The following is a 17,520-nucleotide window of genomic DNA, read 5'->3' as shown; positions in this document are numbered from 1 at the left end:
TGTCACGGTGGCGGACCTTTTCTCACTAGCGAGACAAGATTTCAAGACAGTAGTTGAATCTTGAGATTATCCCCTCTCTCTCTTCTCCAGAGAACCGGATCGCTTTATTTGGAGTGACGGCACTTCTAGTCCATTCTCGGTTGCCTCGGCTTGGCATATTATCATAAGAATGAAGGATAGGGTTAATTGGGCATCCTTTATTTGGAATAAGGTTATCACCCCGAGATATCAATTCAATCTCTGTCTCTGACTTATTATAAAGAACCGTCTTCCCACCCAAGCCCTACTTATGTCGCATGGCAAAATTGGGAGAAAGGTTTGTGCTTTTTGTAGGCTAGCGCAGAATTCCATCGATTATCTCTACTTCGTGTGTCGCATCACTGCCAACATGGCTTTCTTTTGGGCGGCTAAATGCAATCTCCCTTGGCAAAACAAGACGTGATTTAAAAACCTTCAGTGGGCGATGAAGTTCCTCTCCGATAAGGACTTTTATCGCTCCATTGGCCGCTTTTATTTTGATGCTATTTGCCACCTTATTTGGAGGTACATGAACAACATTCTCTTTAGAGATCACACGGTCGCAGTTGTGGCGGTTAAAAATCATCTCATCAAAGTGGTGAAAGACAATGCCTTAACTTTCAGAAACGTTGAGGATAATCCAAGAAACAGAAGACTCCAGCGTAACTGGGGGATAGATCCATGCATCTTCTCTCCTCATCCAGCAGATCTTTAGTGCTCTTTGGAATGGTTCAGAGACAGTTTGTGGTTGGGCCGTGGCCGTTGTCTTCTCGGGTGCTTGCTGTATGAAGGCCTTCCGCCTTCTTCCTTCGGGGCCGTGTTCACCTTGACTGGTTTGGCTGATGTTCGGCTACGGCGGTGACCCCTCCTTGGTGTTTTGTGACTATTTTCTTTCTTTGTTGTCTGTCCTTTGTGTTGGTTGTTTTGTCGAGGTTGGGTTCCTTTTTGGCCATGCGTGGCCTCCTCTTTCCTCGTGTGCCTGATGCTTAGGCTATTTTTCGCTTTGGCTGATCTTGCAGAGTTCTTTTGCATCCGGCTTCCTTCCACTTGTTTAGACTTATTGTCTTCATGAGTGCAAGTTTTGTGGCGTCAAATCTTGTGTAAATGTTCGGCTCATAGCTCAATATATTATTACTTCTGACCCAAAAAAAAAAAAACCTAATTTTCTAGAAATGTCCTAAATAAAAGGACAAAATTTAGTTGTCCACAGATTGCATGAGGTGTGGTGTGGTGTGCTTCGATTACATTGATTTTTTTTTTTGGTCGAAATTGTTGTATTGATTTTGATTTTGATTTTTGGGTAAAATGGTTGTATTGATTGAGTAAAACTAAAAGGGATGAGTCCGGAGTGCTCCAAATAGCAAAAAAATTGTTAACCGCCTGATTCCTTTCCAATGTTTCTCCCTACCACAATCACGTCGTAAGCTCCGTCACACTTGATCCGATCCTCAATCTCAGTTCCGGATTAGTTTGAGATCGAAAAAATCCCATGGGTCGTCGGGGTCATAAACGCTGGTGGATTTTTCAGGATAGTCAATCTCAAGCAATGAGTTTATAAGGTTGAGTGATGGCTTAATTCTGCCGTCGCACACGAGCAGTAGCTTGGGCCGTGATGAATGCACATTGGGTCGCCAAAAATTAGAAATCAACATATATGGTTATGTTTTAACAAATGTAATTGTAATGAATGAATTTTATAAAATTTAACATGTTATGAGTACATTACGCTTTGTCGATCAACATTTCTTTGTAAAATTTGAAAATGATCATTTCATTAGACCTTCAAAGAGCCACAGATCTTTTGTTTTTTTGCACCGCAAGGTTTCTTTATTAGTAAAGAATTATGTAAACTAACCATGCTCTCCTTTCCTTAACAATGAATAAAGAATCAGTTTCATGGGACCGAAAGGGTCCTGAACATACGGGCAATAGAGACTTTTCGTTCGCAGGTCTGGGACGCGTTAGTGGAAGTGACAAATGACCCTGACACGATAGGCCTGCACCGTGAATATCTGTCGAGTGTGAAGTAAAACCCTAAAAATAAAAGTGGGAGCTTAGCTATATATCTTTTTGACCGACGCAAAATTCCACTGCTGAATGCTAAGGCTACGTTTAGTCGTTCGGATAATAATCATGATAGGATAGGATAAAGTAGGCTATTAAATCCTTTGGATAATAAAGGCGGACATATCTAATCCTATCAAGTGTTTGGTGCACTTCAGGATAAGATTAAAAAATAAATATGATATTCATTTAAATTATAAAATTAAAAAATAGAAAATTCAATTAATTAAAGGCCATGGAAAAACCCTAGATCTAGGAATTGTGGCCACCTCCGCAGTGGCCACCATTGAAAACGGCAAGTGATATCTTCTTTTTGTTAAGTTCTTTATTTCCTTAAAAAAAACATCTTATCCAATCCGGGCTTATCCCACCCCTTCCCCCGGATTTTTTATCCGGCGTTTTATCCGGATATATCCAAGTTTGTCCGATCCGGGGGACATTCCCAAACATCGGATAGGATAACAAATTATCCTATCCTGACTCAAATCCGAACTACCAAACACAGCCTAACAGCTTACTAGCATAGCCAAATAAACCTCACCCCCTATATAATAAACCGTACGTGAGACAAGTCCGCGTGACATTTAACCCACCCACGTAGCCTAATGAAACACCCTTTTATCCAATTAATGCTTTCCATCAGTTCATGTCATTGCTCCTTTTTTTTTTTTTTTTTTTTTTGCACATGTCATTGCTCCTTGAAATAGTGGAAAACGATCGCCCTACAATTTCGAGGATCCGATAGGGCTTATAACAAAGTACATGTGTATGGTGACATATCCTTTAAAGGAATAAATTAAATTAAATTAAATTGCCTGACGTGATTAAATCTCAACATTTATAAATAAACCTATCAAATCTATAGAATTTGACCTTACGAACGTTAAAGTGCATAGAAATTATGATTCCTGAAACATCGGCGTAAACGTGCGGGTCAAAAACATCCCGATTCAATAACAAGGAATGTAGATAGGCCACAAAACTAACTCTCCTTTATCTTTTCTTGGATTTGATCAGGAACCCTAACATGACACTTGGTTACTTGATAACTAACTAAATAAAATTTTCGATCTTGATAAAAGACAACTTTCAGCCTCGGATATCATTCGCATACAAAATTGTGTTTTTCCACTATTTCAATTTCTTTGACCTTCTTCATACGGTGAAGGTTAAAGGTCTATTTAGGGACAAAGGCTACTTTTGGCGCATCATTTTCAATTAAGTTTGGGTCTCGAAATGTCTCGGCACCAAATCTTGGTGTTTGACAAAACAATTTTAATGGTTTTTGGTTCCAAATTGAGATTTGAAAATACTCAAAACTCAAGAAAACTTACATATGATTTCGGTTTCCAGTATTTTTAGAATGTTAATTTGGAAATTCAATGATTTTTGTCTTCCAAACTTGCCCTCACTGGCATTATTAGTATTCTCGATTTACCCGTTTACTTTCCACATCTTCTTTCTCCCCTCTACCCGACTGGATCTCAGACCCGCATCACTCATGTGTTGTCGGTCACCCAACATCGCCCGCGAGTTGCCTCCTCCGGCCGCTGAGTGCGGCTATCCCTTTTCTTTCTCTTCCATTGCGACTTCATCTCTTTCTCGGCTCCCTCGTCGCCATCCAATATTAACGAGGATGATTGGACGAGAGGCCATGGTGACAAGCCAATCTCTCCACTCTGGCGGGGCTTGACTTCGGTACTCTCACTTCAGAAGCATAATTAAATCGTGAGCGAAATATCCGAACACCGCGGAGATTGCAGCTAACAGGAGGAGCCTAATTTTACAGAGCACCAAACAGTCTGAAACATGCAATTGGCTGTGCAACTTATTGTCGAGCAAGTCTAAGCTTTATCAACTTTTTCTTTTTTATCTTTCGTTAATGGTATATTTGCTGAAAAAATTGGCTTGATTGCATGGAGTTGGTCACGTGATACTATTGAAAAATTCGATAACATCAAGTAAAAGATCACATTGCTTAACTAAAAGACCGTCACGGATTCAACTAAAATCTACTTTTGACTCATTCACATCCCTATCCACATCCACGATGCAGGTCAGCTTAACATTGCGACTTGATGACATACTTTGCTCATCCCGGAACTAATTAGAAGAAAACAATCAAAATTTATTGAAACATGAAAAAGAAAACATAATGAAATCTAGCCATCAAGAGAAACTACTTCTCCTCGATTTTTTCTACCCTAACCAATGAACGAGCATCTCACGTGATCGTCGCCAATGAGCTTAGCTTCTTCCGCCGTTGAAAACCCTAACCTCAAGCCCCTGCACAAGAAAGTAAGATGCCATATCTCATATTTAGGGACGAACTGGACCTCGAACTCCACAACTCCAAGTGTCCTGGCTTCCGCGAGATCATGAGCGAGCCAACCCGGCATGTCGCTTCGGGATGCATCGACGTTCGCCTCCAGTGGAATCGGATGCTTCCCAGGAACAAGGAAGGCGTGAAGATTCACCCCCGCTAGGTACGTGCCTTTGTAATACACCAAGACCGCGGCGCTGTCGCACGGGAAAGACTCGCCTATCGTGCTTAGCAGCGAGAAATCGATGTGCCAAGTCCCGTTCAATTGACGAGACGACAGCGTCACCTCGAAGGAAGAGAGGGACATGCCGGACACGAAAACTCGCACTGGAGAAGTCGGAAAGTTTACTGCTTCGAGAAAAATAAATGCGAGGACCGCGAGTCCAGCAAGAAGCGTCACCCAAAAGCATACCGCACAGCATAGACTAGCCCCCATGTCCGGTATTTGAGCACGGTGCGGTGTTTCCGGGGCGGGCGGCGGCGGGTTCACAGGGAAGCCGTAGACCAAGCCGGCAGGGTCAGCGTCGGTTTTAGAAGTAGAGGATCTTTGCTCGACCAAAAGTGGAAAGACAGAATCAGAAAGGGATGTGTGGGCCGATAGTGTTTAAGTAATGGTAAGCAAGGACTCCGAATTGGATTAGAATTTAGATCCGATTTAATTACTTAAAAGATAATGACATGTTGTCAATTCAACGAATTCAAAAATTCTTCCAATTTTAACATTTAAATCAAATCTTATCCTCAATCGCATCAAAATAGACACACCAAAACAATGACAATGAAGGGGGAAAAAGATTTCAAGATAAACATTTTTTCCTTTTTTTTTTTTTTTTTTTTTTTGCGGGAGTTAGAATATGATATGCATATTCTTTTAATGTTAGTCACACCAAAATAAAATTTTAATACTCACATTTATAGTTTTTTTAATCATTACTACCACCAATGATTGATTTATTTCTCACAATCTAATGTAGAAATTTCTAAGGAAGATATTTTAGTCAATTGGTCAATGATTTGTAAACATAGGCATCACCCATAATTTTTTTTAATTGAGTTTATATGTGAATGATATTCATAATTTGTGATAGACCAATCAAAGACCTAATTAAGGGAAATGACCTTCGTCCAATGGTGAAGGAATATATAGCCGATGCCCCAATTCCTAGAACTTTGAACTTTACCCGACCCTTTTCAGATCTTAAAATGACATGAATTTTGGCATTTGGGATATGTGACTTATTGAGCAAAAGGTCAACTTTTTCCCCTCTTGAATTTTGGGAAAAATACCAAAAAAAATTCGAAACATATTATATTAGAGAAACAATTCAATCATAAACATTCTCATTAGATCGATTCGGCCATAAACATATTGCATTATTATCAATTGAGTTCATACATTCAATTTTGATTAGAAATTACCAACGTGGATGCCGGCCTTTTTTGTTTTTCCTTATGCACATGGCTAATCAAGGCGCAAGCAATTGAAGATATACTCCCAGGCTTGTGTGATGCTGGGACACAGATGTTTCTCTTTTAAAGCTAACAAAGGTTCGACCAAAAAAAAAAAAAAAAAAACAAAGCTAACAAAGGCATTCGATAGTTAAGAAACATCCGTGGAAAGCATTGCTATTGATGATTTGTGGATCTAGAAGTATTTTAGTTACGCTTTGCCTGAATATGAATACCTTGATATCAAGCGGTGAAAATTTAACCAAAAAAGGCAGTCAAGTGCACCACTTTTGCTCTCTCTCTCTCTCTCTCTCTCTCTCTCTCTCTCTCTCTCTCACGTGGAAAAACTTGCGATTAATTGAGAACTTCTGCTAAAGAAGCATTTTCCAGTTTTCCTAATAATTGACAACCTCAAAATAAAAGTACCCTTTTCAAAGCTATGGGATCGGCGGAACACTCTCAAGCTTGGAATGCAATGAAAATAAGAATGAAAGATTTTCATAATGCCTAATTATTATTTTATCGATTCGACAAATGACCTCTGATGTCTAAATTGAAATCTCCTGATGTACCAATCAATTGCACCACCCTAGAAATTAGCATCTTACTTTTCTACATTGTATATACTTTTAATATTGATATTGCAGATTATATCTGGATAATTAAAATAATGAAAAATACAAATGAATCTATTCTTGCAAAAGTGTGTATTAATGGTCCAATTCTTGTAAAAGTGTCCTAATTTCTTGATAGAACACTCAATTCGACTTTGTGTCCATCCTAGCTAATTATATGGTATCAGCATATTTATGTGATTAAATTATTTTAATTTGTGAAATTGCAAAAGCTAAATATGAAAGATTTGGTTATGACGGCTTAATTATACATTTGTCCACCAACAAGGTGCTTCTTTTTTTTTTTGGTGGAACCAAAGCGTTGTTGACTTACGTGACAATAGATGACAAAAGAGTGTGCTCCTCTTCTTGTAATTTGAGGTTCAAATCTTGTTGGAATTTTTTGATAGTAAAAACTCGAATACATCGCACTGTGCGTAGGAGCGCACTCTCAAGACCACTTGAAAGGGCGGACTAGGCGAGGTATATAATAAGAGCTGGTCCGGACACCAACTAATCGCTATACCAATGAAAAAATGTAAGCGGTATGAATTAATTACTCAACATACCAATGACAAACCTAAGTTTTTAAATCAGATGACAACAAACGGACGTTATTCAAAGAATTTTAGCATTTTTAGTCTTCACCGCTTATAATTTAAGTCTAGAATCTTCGGTATCTAATGACTTAACCCCTAAACCAACACTACAATCATCTTATTTCTCTAGCTCCCAACTTCTCACGCTATTATACTCACACCACAATCTCCGTTTCCATCTCTTGCAGTGCTTTCCCCGTTATAGCTATTTATGTCTGAAGTGTGTATAAAATCGCTCTTCAAAGACCTAAATAATTATCAAGATGAAACGGTTTCGGGAAGGAAAAAAAAAGGCAAATGAACCAGCACAGAATCATCCACATCCCTATGAAACCCATATTGCTTGTGAGTCGTGATTCGGTATCGATCTCTAGCTCATTTAGAGAATGTCTCATCTTCGACGAAATGCAATCTAGATGGCATTCCATCTTTTGTTATAGCAAACATAGCAACAGTTTTGAAATGGGCAACCATGACCAGAATTCAGATAGGGCACAAAACTAATTCTCCTCTATCTTTTCTTGGATTTGATCAGGGAACCCTAACATGACACTTGGTTACTTGATAACTAACTAAATAAAATTTTCGATCTTGATAAAAGACAACTTTCAGCCTTGGATATCATTCGCATACAAAATTGTGTTTTTCCACTATTTCAATTTCTTCAACCTTCTTGACACGGTGAAGGTTAAAGGTCTATTTAGGACAAAGGCTACTTTTGGCGCATCATTTTCAATTAATTTTGGGTCTCGAAATGTCTCGGCACCAAATCTTGGTGTTTGACAAAACAATTTTAATGGTTTTTGGTTTTTGAAAATACTCAAAACTCAAGTTCCAATTTTAAGAATGTTAGTTTGGAAATTTGAAAATACTCGATGAAAAACTCAAGATAACTGGTTGGCCCGCGACATGTGATTTTGGGCATTAATTTTTTCAGTATTTTAAGAATGTTATCGTTTGAAATTCGGGGTCGCCCGCCGTGGGAGTGCCGCGCCCTCTTCAATGCTTTTTGCCGATTCTCTCATCTTCGTGTACAGCAAACTTGCTAATACCCCCTCACCTTGGTTTCTCTCCCCTCCCCATGTTATCGATAGTATTCTCAGGGTTGCTTTGTATTTTGACTTTCCATCAATATATATTACTGATTTCCACCGGCATTATTAGTATTCTCGATTTACCCATTTACTTTCCACATCTTCTTTCTCCCCTCTACCCTACTAGATCTCAGACCTGCATCGCCCGTGTGTTGTCAGTCACCCAACATCACCCGCGAGTTGCCATCTCAAGCCACTCGCAGTCACCCCTACCCCTTCTCCGGCTGCTGAGCGCGGCTATCCCCTTTCTTTCTCTCCCATTGCGACTTCATCTCTTTCTCAGCTCCCTTGTCGCCGTCCATATTAACGAGGATGATTGGACGAGAGGCCATGGTGACAAGCCAATCTCTCCACTCTGGCGAGGCTCGAATGATTGGACGAGAGGCCATGGTGACAAGCCAATCTCTCCACTCTGGCGGGGCTCGACTTCGGTACTCTCACTTCGGAGGCATAATTAAATCGTGAGCGAAATATCCGAACACCGTGGAGATTGCAGCTAACAGGAGGAGCCCAATTTTATAGAGCAATAAACAGTCTGAAACATGCAATTGGCCGTGCAACTCGTTGTCGAGCAAGTCTGAGCTTTATCAACTTTTTCTTTTTTATCTTTCGTTAATGGTATATTTGCTGAAAAAATTGGCTTGATTGCATGGGGTTGGTCACATGATACTATTGAAAAATTCGATAACATCAAGCAAAAGATTACATTGCTTAACTAAAAGACCATCATGGATTCAACTAAAATCTACTTTTGACTCATTCATATCCCTATCCAAGATGCAGGTTAGCTTAACACTGCGACTTGATGACATGCTTTGCTCATCCCGGAACTAATTAGAACAAAACAATCAAAAGTTATTGAAACATGAAAAAGAAAACATAATGAAATCTAGCCATCAAGAGAAACTTCTTCTCGTCGATTTCTTCTATTCTAACCAATGAACGGGCATCTCACGTGATCGTCACCGATAAGCTTAGCTTCTTTCCCCGTCGAAAACCCTAACCTCAAACCCCTGCACAGATAAGTATTATGCCATGTGTAATATTTAGTGACAAACTGAACCTCAAACTCCACAACGCCAAGTGTCCTAGCTTCCATGAGATCGCGGGCGAGCCAACCCGGCGCGTCGCTTCGGGATGCATCGACCTTCGCCTCCAGTGGAATCAGATGATTCACAGGCACACGGAAGGCGTGAAGAGTCACCCCCGCCAGGTACGTGCCTTTGTAACGCACCGAGACCGCGGCGCTGCCGCATGGGAAACACTTGACTTTCGGGCCCTTGTGTAGCAGCGAGAAATCGATGTGCCAAGTCCCGTTCAATTGACGAGACGACGGCGTCACGTCGAAGGAAGAGAGGGACATGCCGGACACGAAAACTCGCGCTCGAGAAGTCGCATCTCTTTTCTCTTGGAGATAAAAAAGTGCGAGACTGGCGGCCGCGAGTCCAGCAAGAAGCGCCACGTATAAGCATACCGCACAGCATCGACCAACCCCCATGTCCGGTATTTGAGCACGGTGCGGTGCTTCCGGGGCGGTGCTGCGGCGGGTTCGTTGGGAAGCCGTAGACCAAGCCGGCAGGGTCAGGGTCAGGGTCGGTTTTAGAAGTAGAGGATCTTTGCTCGAGCAAACGTGGAAAGACAGAATCGAAAGGGATGTGTGGGCCGATAGTGTTTAAGTAATGGTAAGCAAGGACTCCGAATTGGATTAGAATTTAGATCCGATTTAATTACTTAAAAGGAAATAACATGTTATCAATTCGACGAATGCAAAAACCCTTCCAATTTTAACATTTAAATCAAATCTTATCCTCAATCGCATCAAAACAAAGCACCAAAACAATGACAACAAAAGGAAAAAAAGATTTGAAGATAAACATGGCATGATCGACTTCATTTTTTTTTTTTTGGGGGGTGGGGTTAGAATATGATATGCATATTTTTTAATGTCAGTCACACCAAAAGAAAATTTTAATACTCACATTTACAGTTTTAATCTTGTACCACCAAGGATTGAATTATTTCTAAAAATCTAACATAGAAATTTCTAAGGATGATATTTTAATCATTTGGTCAATGCTTTATAAACATAGGCATCACCCATAATTTTTTTTAATTGAATTTGTATGTGAATGATATTTATAATTTGTGATATACCAATAAAAGAACTAATTAAGGGAAATAACCTTCGTCCAATGGTGAAGGAAAATATAGCTGATGCCCCAATTCCTAGAACTTTGAACTTTACCCAACCCTTTTCAGATATTAAGATGACATGAATTTTGGCATTTGGGATATGTGACTTATTGAGCAAAAGGTCAACTTTTTTCCCTCAAGAATTTTGCGAAAAGTACCAAAATTTTTTTGAAACATATTACATTAGAGAAACAATTCAATCATAAACATTTTCATTGGATCAATTCAATCATAAACAGATTGCATTATTATCAATTGAGTTCATATATTCAATTTTGATTAGAAATTACCAACAGGGATGCTGGCCTTTTTTGTTTTTCCTTATGCACATGGCTAATCAAGGCGCAAGCAATTGAAGATATACTCCCAGGCTCGTGTGATGCTGGGACGCACAGATTTCTCTTTTAAAGCTAACAAAGGTTCGACCAAAAAAAATAAACAAAGCTAACAAAGGCATTCAATAGTTAAGAAACATCCGTGGAAAGCATTGCTATTGATATTTGTGGATCTAGAAGTATTTTAGTTATGCTTTGCCTGAATATACCTTGATATCAAGCGGTGAAAATTTAACCGAAAAAGGCCGTTAAGTGCACCACTTTTCCCCTCTCTCTCTCTCTCTCACATGGAAAAACTTGCGATTAATTGAGAACTTCAGCTTAAGATGCATTTTCCAGTTTTCCTAAGAATCGACAACCTCAAAATAAAAGTGTACCCTTTTTACAGCTATGATATCCGTGGAACACTCTCAAGCTTAAAATGCCATGAAAATAAGAATGAAAGATTTCCATAATGCCCAATTATAATTTTATCAATTCTACAAATGACCTCTAATTCCTAAGTTGAAATCTCCTAACCTACCAATCAATTGCACCAACCCAAGAAATTAACATCTTACCTTTTCTACTTTGTATATATTAATATTCAAAAGTGAAAGGATATACTTTTAATAATGATATTGCAGATTACATATGGATAATTAAAATAATGAAAAATACAAATGAATCTATTCCCGCAAAAGTGTGTATTAATGGTCAAGTTCTTGAAAAAGTGTCCTAATTTTTGATAGAACACACAATTCGACTTTGTGTCCGTCCTAATTAATTATATGATACCGGCATATTCATGTGATTAAATTATTTTAATTTGTGAAATTGCAAAAGCTAAATATGAAAGATTTGGTTATGACGGCTTATTTGTCCACCAACAAGGTGCTTTTTTTTTTTTTTTTTTTGGTGGAACCAACGAGTTGTTGACTTAAGTGACAATAGATGACAAAAGAGTGTGCTCCTCTTCTTGTAATTTGAGGTTCAAATCTTGTTGGAATTTTTTGATAGTAAAAACTCTAATACATGGCACCATGCGTAGAAGTGCACTCTCAAGACCACCTGAAAGGGTGGACTAGTTGAGGTATATAATAAGAGTTGGTCCGGACACCAACTAATCGCTATACCATTGAAAAAATGTAAGCGGTATGAATTAATTACTCGACATACCAATGACAAACCTAAGTTTTTAAATCAGATGACAACAAACGGACGTTATTCAAAGAATTGTAGCATTTTTAGTCTTCACTGGCTATAATTTGACTCTAGAGTCTTCGGTATCTAATGACTTAACCCCTGAACCAACACTACAAACATCTTATTTCTCTAGCTCCCAACTTCTCACGCTATTATACTCGCAACACAATCTTCGTTTCCGTCTCTTGCAGTGCTTTCCCCGTTATAGCCATTTATGTCTGAAGTGTGTATAAAATTGCTCTTCAAAGACCTAAACAATCATCAAGATGAAATGATTTTAAAAAAAAAAAAAGAAGAGCAAATGATCCAGCATAGAATCATTCACATCCCTATGAAACCCATACTGCTCGTGAGTCGTGATTCAATCTCGATCTCTAGCTCATTTAGAGAATGTCTCATCTTCGACGAAATGCAATCTAGATGGCATTCCATCTTTTGTTATAGCAAACATAGCAATAGTTATGAAATGGGCAACCATGACCGGAATTCTAACGACATTCTAACAAATGCAGCATACTAGTAAGAGAATTAAATAAGCTAGTAGGTGATAAATGTTATGATTACAATGCATTAACAACTGACTTGCTAAAACTGGATTCAACCATGGATCTCTACTTTAGATAAATTTCGGTATTGTAATCCATAAGGGCTAAACCATTGGAAATGGTGATGGTAATAGTACCTCTTCAATATCACCTGCAGTTCCATGGTAACAACATCAAAGACCAACCTCAAGAATAAAAATGCTGTGCATCTTAATGTCCTAAAACCCAAGAACTCTGTCAAAAGAGAATCAGTTACCCAATCTAGGCTTGCCCATCCCACTCTTTGTAGAACTCTTCCAAATACTCGAGCATAAACTTGTGCCGCTTCTCCGCTCTCCTTTGTCCAGCCTAAGCGTTTCAAAAAGCCCCACACAATCAGAAAGAAGGTATATTTTAAATGGTCATCTATCAGCTCTTAAAAGAATGTAGCAACCATTGGGAAGAGCAAGCATGTGGAATAACTACAAAAACGAATACCAACAAAAGTTAGGTCCCTATATACAGGACACCCAACTTTTTTACCTTTGTTTTCATCAAATCTTTCAGCTTCAGAAGTTTCTCATAAAAATGATTCAAGGTAGTCTGCTCCTCTTTTTTCATGTAGTTTTCCTGGGAAAGAACAGATCGTGGCTGGATGGCAGGATCGTGGAGAACTCTGTTTCTGCTTCCCCCGAAAGTGAAGCAACGAGCTATTCCTGCACACGACCTTACGTCATTCAAAAGTATCTCAAAACCAGTACAAGGACAGATGCAGTTAGAAGGCAACAAATATGCATTAATTTTCATGACAAGGTGTGCTTTTTTTCTTTCAGTCAAAGACAGAGAAGTGAATGGAGTAAAAGGAACAGATCACAAAACCAGTCAAGGAAGGACACACGACTAGCTTATATCGGTAAACATCACATGGCATCATTCAACTTTCTGAATTTCTCAATTTGTAACACTAAAATTCAATTAGACAAAGGATTATGAATAGGTAAGATCAAGGAAATACTACTCAAGATTTCTTTATTATTACCTATGGCCCCAATGGCATCAAGACGATCAGCATCCTGCACGACCCCAAATTCTGGAAATACTTCAGTTTCTGCAAGCCCCTTAATCTCATTTTTGAAACCTGACCATGCCAGAATCTGTCATATAAGTTTTCACACCAATAAATGGATATGTAATTTCTAGTGGACTTCCCAATTCCAAAGATACAAAAGGATAATCTTGATGTAGTGATGTTTAAATAAAAAATAATTGATGGAATGATATGACCATCGAAGAGGGTCTTTGAAAATAAACTATTTAAGTGCTACTAGACTTGCTAAACTGCTGGTAAACCATATGAATAATCTGATGAGCCATAAATATGCTTTTCTTCTCTCTCCGAACAGAGTAAATTATACGACACAAAACTAATAAGGCTCTGAATTTAATTACAAGTATCTCCAGATTTACTATAGCACCCATACACACAAACCATAATTCCAGCCACACCTACACTTGTACGAGTCACTGAAGAACATGTTTATATAATAAGGACAACATATTCATGTTAGCAACCATAAATCGATGGGCGGGGTCTATTAATCTAGGCGGGGTCTATTAATCTAGGTACTACAGTCCAATCTCTTCCTGCATGATATGATTACCAATGAAACCTCCTCCAATGGAATAATTGTTTTTCTATCTGCAGATATAACTATTTGATATTGAGGCTGTAATAAACCATTTCACAGCTTCATGATGACATTTCCAGAAAAAGAGTAGGCGTTCCACAAACCAAGGTTAATAAGATAAAAGGTCTATGTCTCATGCTGCGAGCATAGCACGTACCACAAAACATCATGCGCAGAAAATTTACATATTTAAGCGTCATACACATAATTGTACTGAGTTGAATTGACAAAGACACAGTCAACTAAAGGTAGAGCAATCAAAAACTCCAAAAAAATCACCCATTCCCCTTCTTATATAACTGTCGAGAAGGAAAAAGAAACCCTTACCCATTCCCCTTACTATCTTTAAGATCTTGATCTTCTTGCTTTCCTCCACTCCCTGTTCCTCAAGGAAATTCTCGACAATCTTCTCCTCAGATGGATCTCTACATGGAAATACAGAAACACGGATGGCAAAAGTGAAACACTGAATTAGAGAAAAGAAACAATAATATATTAGCATAGCAAACAAAAAGCATTGCAACATACCCATACCTTTCCTTTAGTTGCATATATGACAAAGCTTGAGATAATACTCAAGGATGAAATGCATATGATGAGCAAACATACTAGGTATCCATATGATGCAAAGACGGGTTCTCAGTGAACAATCACACTCAGAACAATACTGTGTAATCTTACTTCTATGGCTGATCAAGAAGTAAATCCAGACCTTAGATACTTGTAGTCACCTGCAATGAGAAACTACTATTAAAAATAAGTTCTTTCTCAACATAAATTGTGGAATATCCTAAAATTGATCGTTAAGCACATGAAAGCAATGCCACAGTTAATTATGTGCGTGCGCAGGAGTTAGTTCAAAGGACCTTTATGCAAAAGGACCGGCAATCTACGTTTGGATAATTAACAGACATGTAAATGCATTTAGTAAAGGAAAGGGGGAGAGTTTCAAGTCATCTACAGACTGCTAGTAACACATTTTTTGTTTTAAAAAAAAAAAAAAAAAAGCATAGCCACCACAGCATTTTAAGTTCAACCCCTTAACTCCCCAGTTGGAAAAAGAGCACGAATGTCAAAGTCAGACCGGTTATCCTACTCATGATTGTGTAAAAATGCAGTCTTCAAGTGCGCGCGTGTGAGAGAGAGAGAGAGAGAGAGCTGCTGACCGATATCATGAAGAAGTGCAGCAAGCTCCACCTGCAACACAATTCACAGATTGTAAAGAACCAGATAGACAAATGAATTCAACGCAACTCAAAGCAAATTCAAGAGGACCAATTAAGTGGTGGGTCGCTCTCGTTTCTGCAGATACTTCACCGAACACAACAAAGACCCTCAGAAGAGAACGAATCCGCCGGAAAAAATAAAAGGGTAGTCGAAAACGGCAGAGGCGGAGTGAGACCGAAGAGAGAGGGAGAGAGAGATCAGGCGTAAGCAAGCATACGGACGATTTCCATGGAACCCGGGTGGGCATCGAGGCCCTCCTCGCGGGCGAGGGAGAGGGCCAAATCCCTGACCCTGAACACGTGCCAGGCGTCGTGGGACGAGTCGTTCCCACTCATGTGCTCCTCCATCAGCTTCTCCGCCTTCGCCACCGCCTCCGACGCTCCAGCCATCTCTCTCCGCCTCTCACCGGGACGCGCGCCTTCGGTCTCTCCGTAGATGCACCGCCGCTGATGAATCGGCGCGGAGCTTCTTGGATCGTGCGAGGCTTTCGGTCTGGCGGCGCTCAGAGCTCGGGGAAAATGGAATCTGTGGTGGAATGGACTGATGGCCGGACAGGACCTTACGACCACCCGGAATGAGAGACGCATTCTACGATACGAGGTTTTAGAGGACTGCTCCCTTTGAACTAGTTTTTTAAACCGTGGATCTTATTATTATTAGACTGTGGTCAAAATGATAAGATTTAGGGATATTATTTTTGTGATGATAAGATTGATGTTGTAATGTTTTAGATTGTTTTTTGTCCTTGCTTGCCCTTTTCTACAATATTTAAATCAATGGAATAATTGTTTCAGCTACTAATTTATTATTCATATTTTTATTTTTTATAGTAAATTTTTACGCATAATGATTTTGAATTGTTGGAGAGTTCTTTTGGGGTAATTTCATTTGAGCGAAAGGAATGATAAGCCATTATGAACGATTTTGTTAATAGTTGTAAAGCCAATAATTTAAATAGTTTTATCTTTAAAATTTAATGGATGATATTAATGATTTATTTTTAATTAACGATAATATTTTTCTATTTATAATTATCGGTATTTTGGTATTCAGTTTGTTTTTCATTCTTGATATTCAAAAATCCCACCTATTGGGATTTGTTCGTTTCCCTTTCAAGTTTGTGCTTCTCGGGCCTATTAAATCCTCTAATTTAATCCTTAATTAAGAGAAGAAAATAGGAAGCCATAGAAAATATAAATAAATAAAAAATGGAACCAATGGAACCAATCTCCCAATTGTGCAAATGCATGTGACTTGTGAATATCTATCAAACAGGTAGGTCCGGTGGGTCAAAAATTGTATAACCTCAATCCTAGTTCAAATTCTTATTAAATTTTCTCCTAAAATTGTTACTTTTGATTAATGAGCAACTCTTTGGACTGACTTGCCCAATTGACGAGAGAGCTTGAGTTGGGTCATGAACTAGGTTTTGTGAGGTAGACAAGTGACGTAGAGACATGGGTGAGTGTCATGTCGACAAATAAGAGGTCAGATTATGAACGTGGTAGGGTTATAATAACAAAACTTTATTTAGGGTACTTACGGAAAAGATTATGCTTGGAAAGAAAAGTAAGCACTAAAGATTTGAGAATACTTAAAAATCTAAAATGTTCAAACTCGTCAAAATTTGTAACATTAAGAAAGAAAATACGGAAATGGACCAAATAAATACCAATAAAAGAGTAGGCCGGAAAACAAATCAAAAAGGAAATCTGAAAAATTGGCAAATTAAAACAAAACAAAAAGGATTGGATAAAAGTTTCATTGTTGTACGTCTGTTTGATTTTGCAGAGTATACGCAACTTTAAATATACGTCTATGACCAATTTATACATATACACGTGTCCAGAATTTTCTGTCCGATTGAAAAGATTTACTTAAAACTTATTTAGATATTTCAACGCGCCAAAACGGATCAAGAAAAGGACCCGCGTCAACGAACTCCAAGTTCGCTTGCCTTAGACCAGTTTTCAACGAGCAACCCAGCAACTCTACCCCATGCGCCCAAAATGGCTTGTTCTCCTTCCCGCTTGGAACCAGCTCCTGGAACCCCAGGTCAGCCTCCTCCTCCTCTTCATCCCCATTTAGTCCCGCCGCCCCTCCCTCCATTGCCGCCAGCAGCACGCCGCCGCTGCTGGCTAGTCGCACTCCGCCATATGGAGCCCCGAACGCCAGCACCCATGGTTCCTTGCTCAGACTGCATAGAC

The 17,520-nt window shown here is 39.0% G+C and overlaps 1 protein-coding gene across 2 annotated transcripts in view; it reads right to left on the bottom strand.

The window, feature by feature from the left end:
• The window catches only part of LOC104421604 (uncharacterized protein YpgQ), a 35,382-nt gene extending 19,463 nt beyond the window's left edge, over positions 1–15,919 (bottom strand). The window contains exons 1-8 of one of the 2 annotated variants that reach the window (XM_010033613.3): positions 15,535–15,919; positions 15,253–15,283; positions 14,799–14,817; positions 14,414–14,511; positions 13,438–13,536; positions 12,942–13,114; positions 12,676–12,767; positions 12,257–12,570 (exon numbers count right to left, since the gene is read on the bottom strand). In XM_010033613.3, coding sequence (XP_010031915.2) covers positions 12,681–12,767; positions 12,942–13,114; positions 13,438–13,536; positions 14,414–14,511; positions 14,799–14,817; positions 15,253–15,283; positions 15,535–15,900 — 873 coding nt within the window. In that variant the 5' untranslated portion in view covers positions 15,901–15,919 and the 3' untranslated portion in view covers positions 12,257–12,570; positions 12,676–12,680. Of the gene's footprint in view, positions 1–12,256; positions 12,571–12,675; positions 12,768–12,941; positions 13,115–13,437; positions 13,537–14,413; positions 14,512–14,798; positions 14,818–15,252; positions 15,284–15,534 lie in introns of those variants that run through there. The other variant, XM_039303962.1, reaches the window with a different exon arrangement.
• Positions 15,920–17,520: the final 1,601 nt, after the last annotated feature.

This window comes from Eucalyptus grandis, chromosome 10 (genome assembly GCF_016545825.1).
Source record: "Eucalyptus grandis isolate ANBG69807.140 chromosome 10, ASM1654582v1, whole genome shotgun sequence".
In the NCBI taxonomy this organism is placed as follows: Eukaryota; Viridiplantae; Streptophyta; class Magnoliopsida; order Myrtales; family Myrtaceae; genus Eucalyptus; species Eucalyptus grandis.
This window is presented reverse-complemented; position numbering and strand designations above follow the sequence as displayed.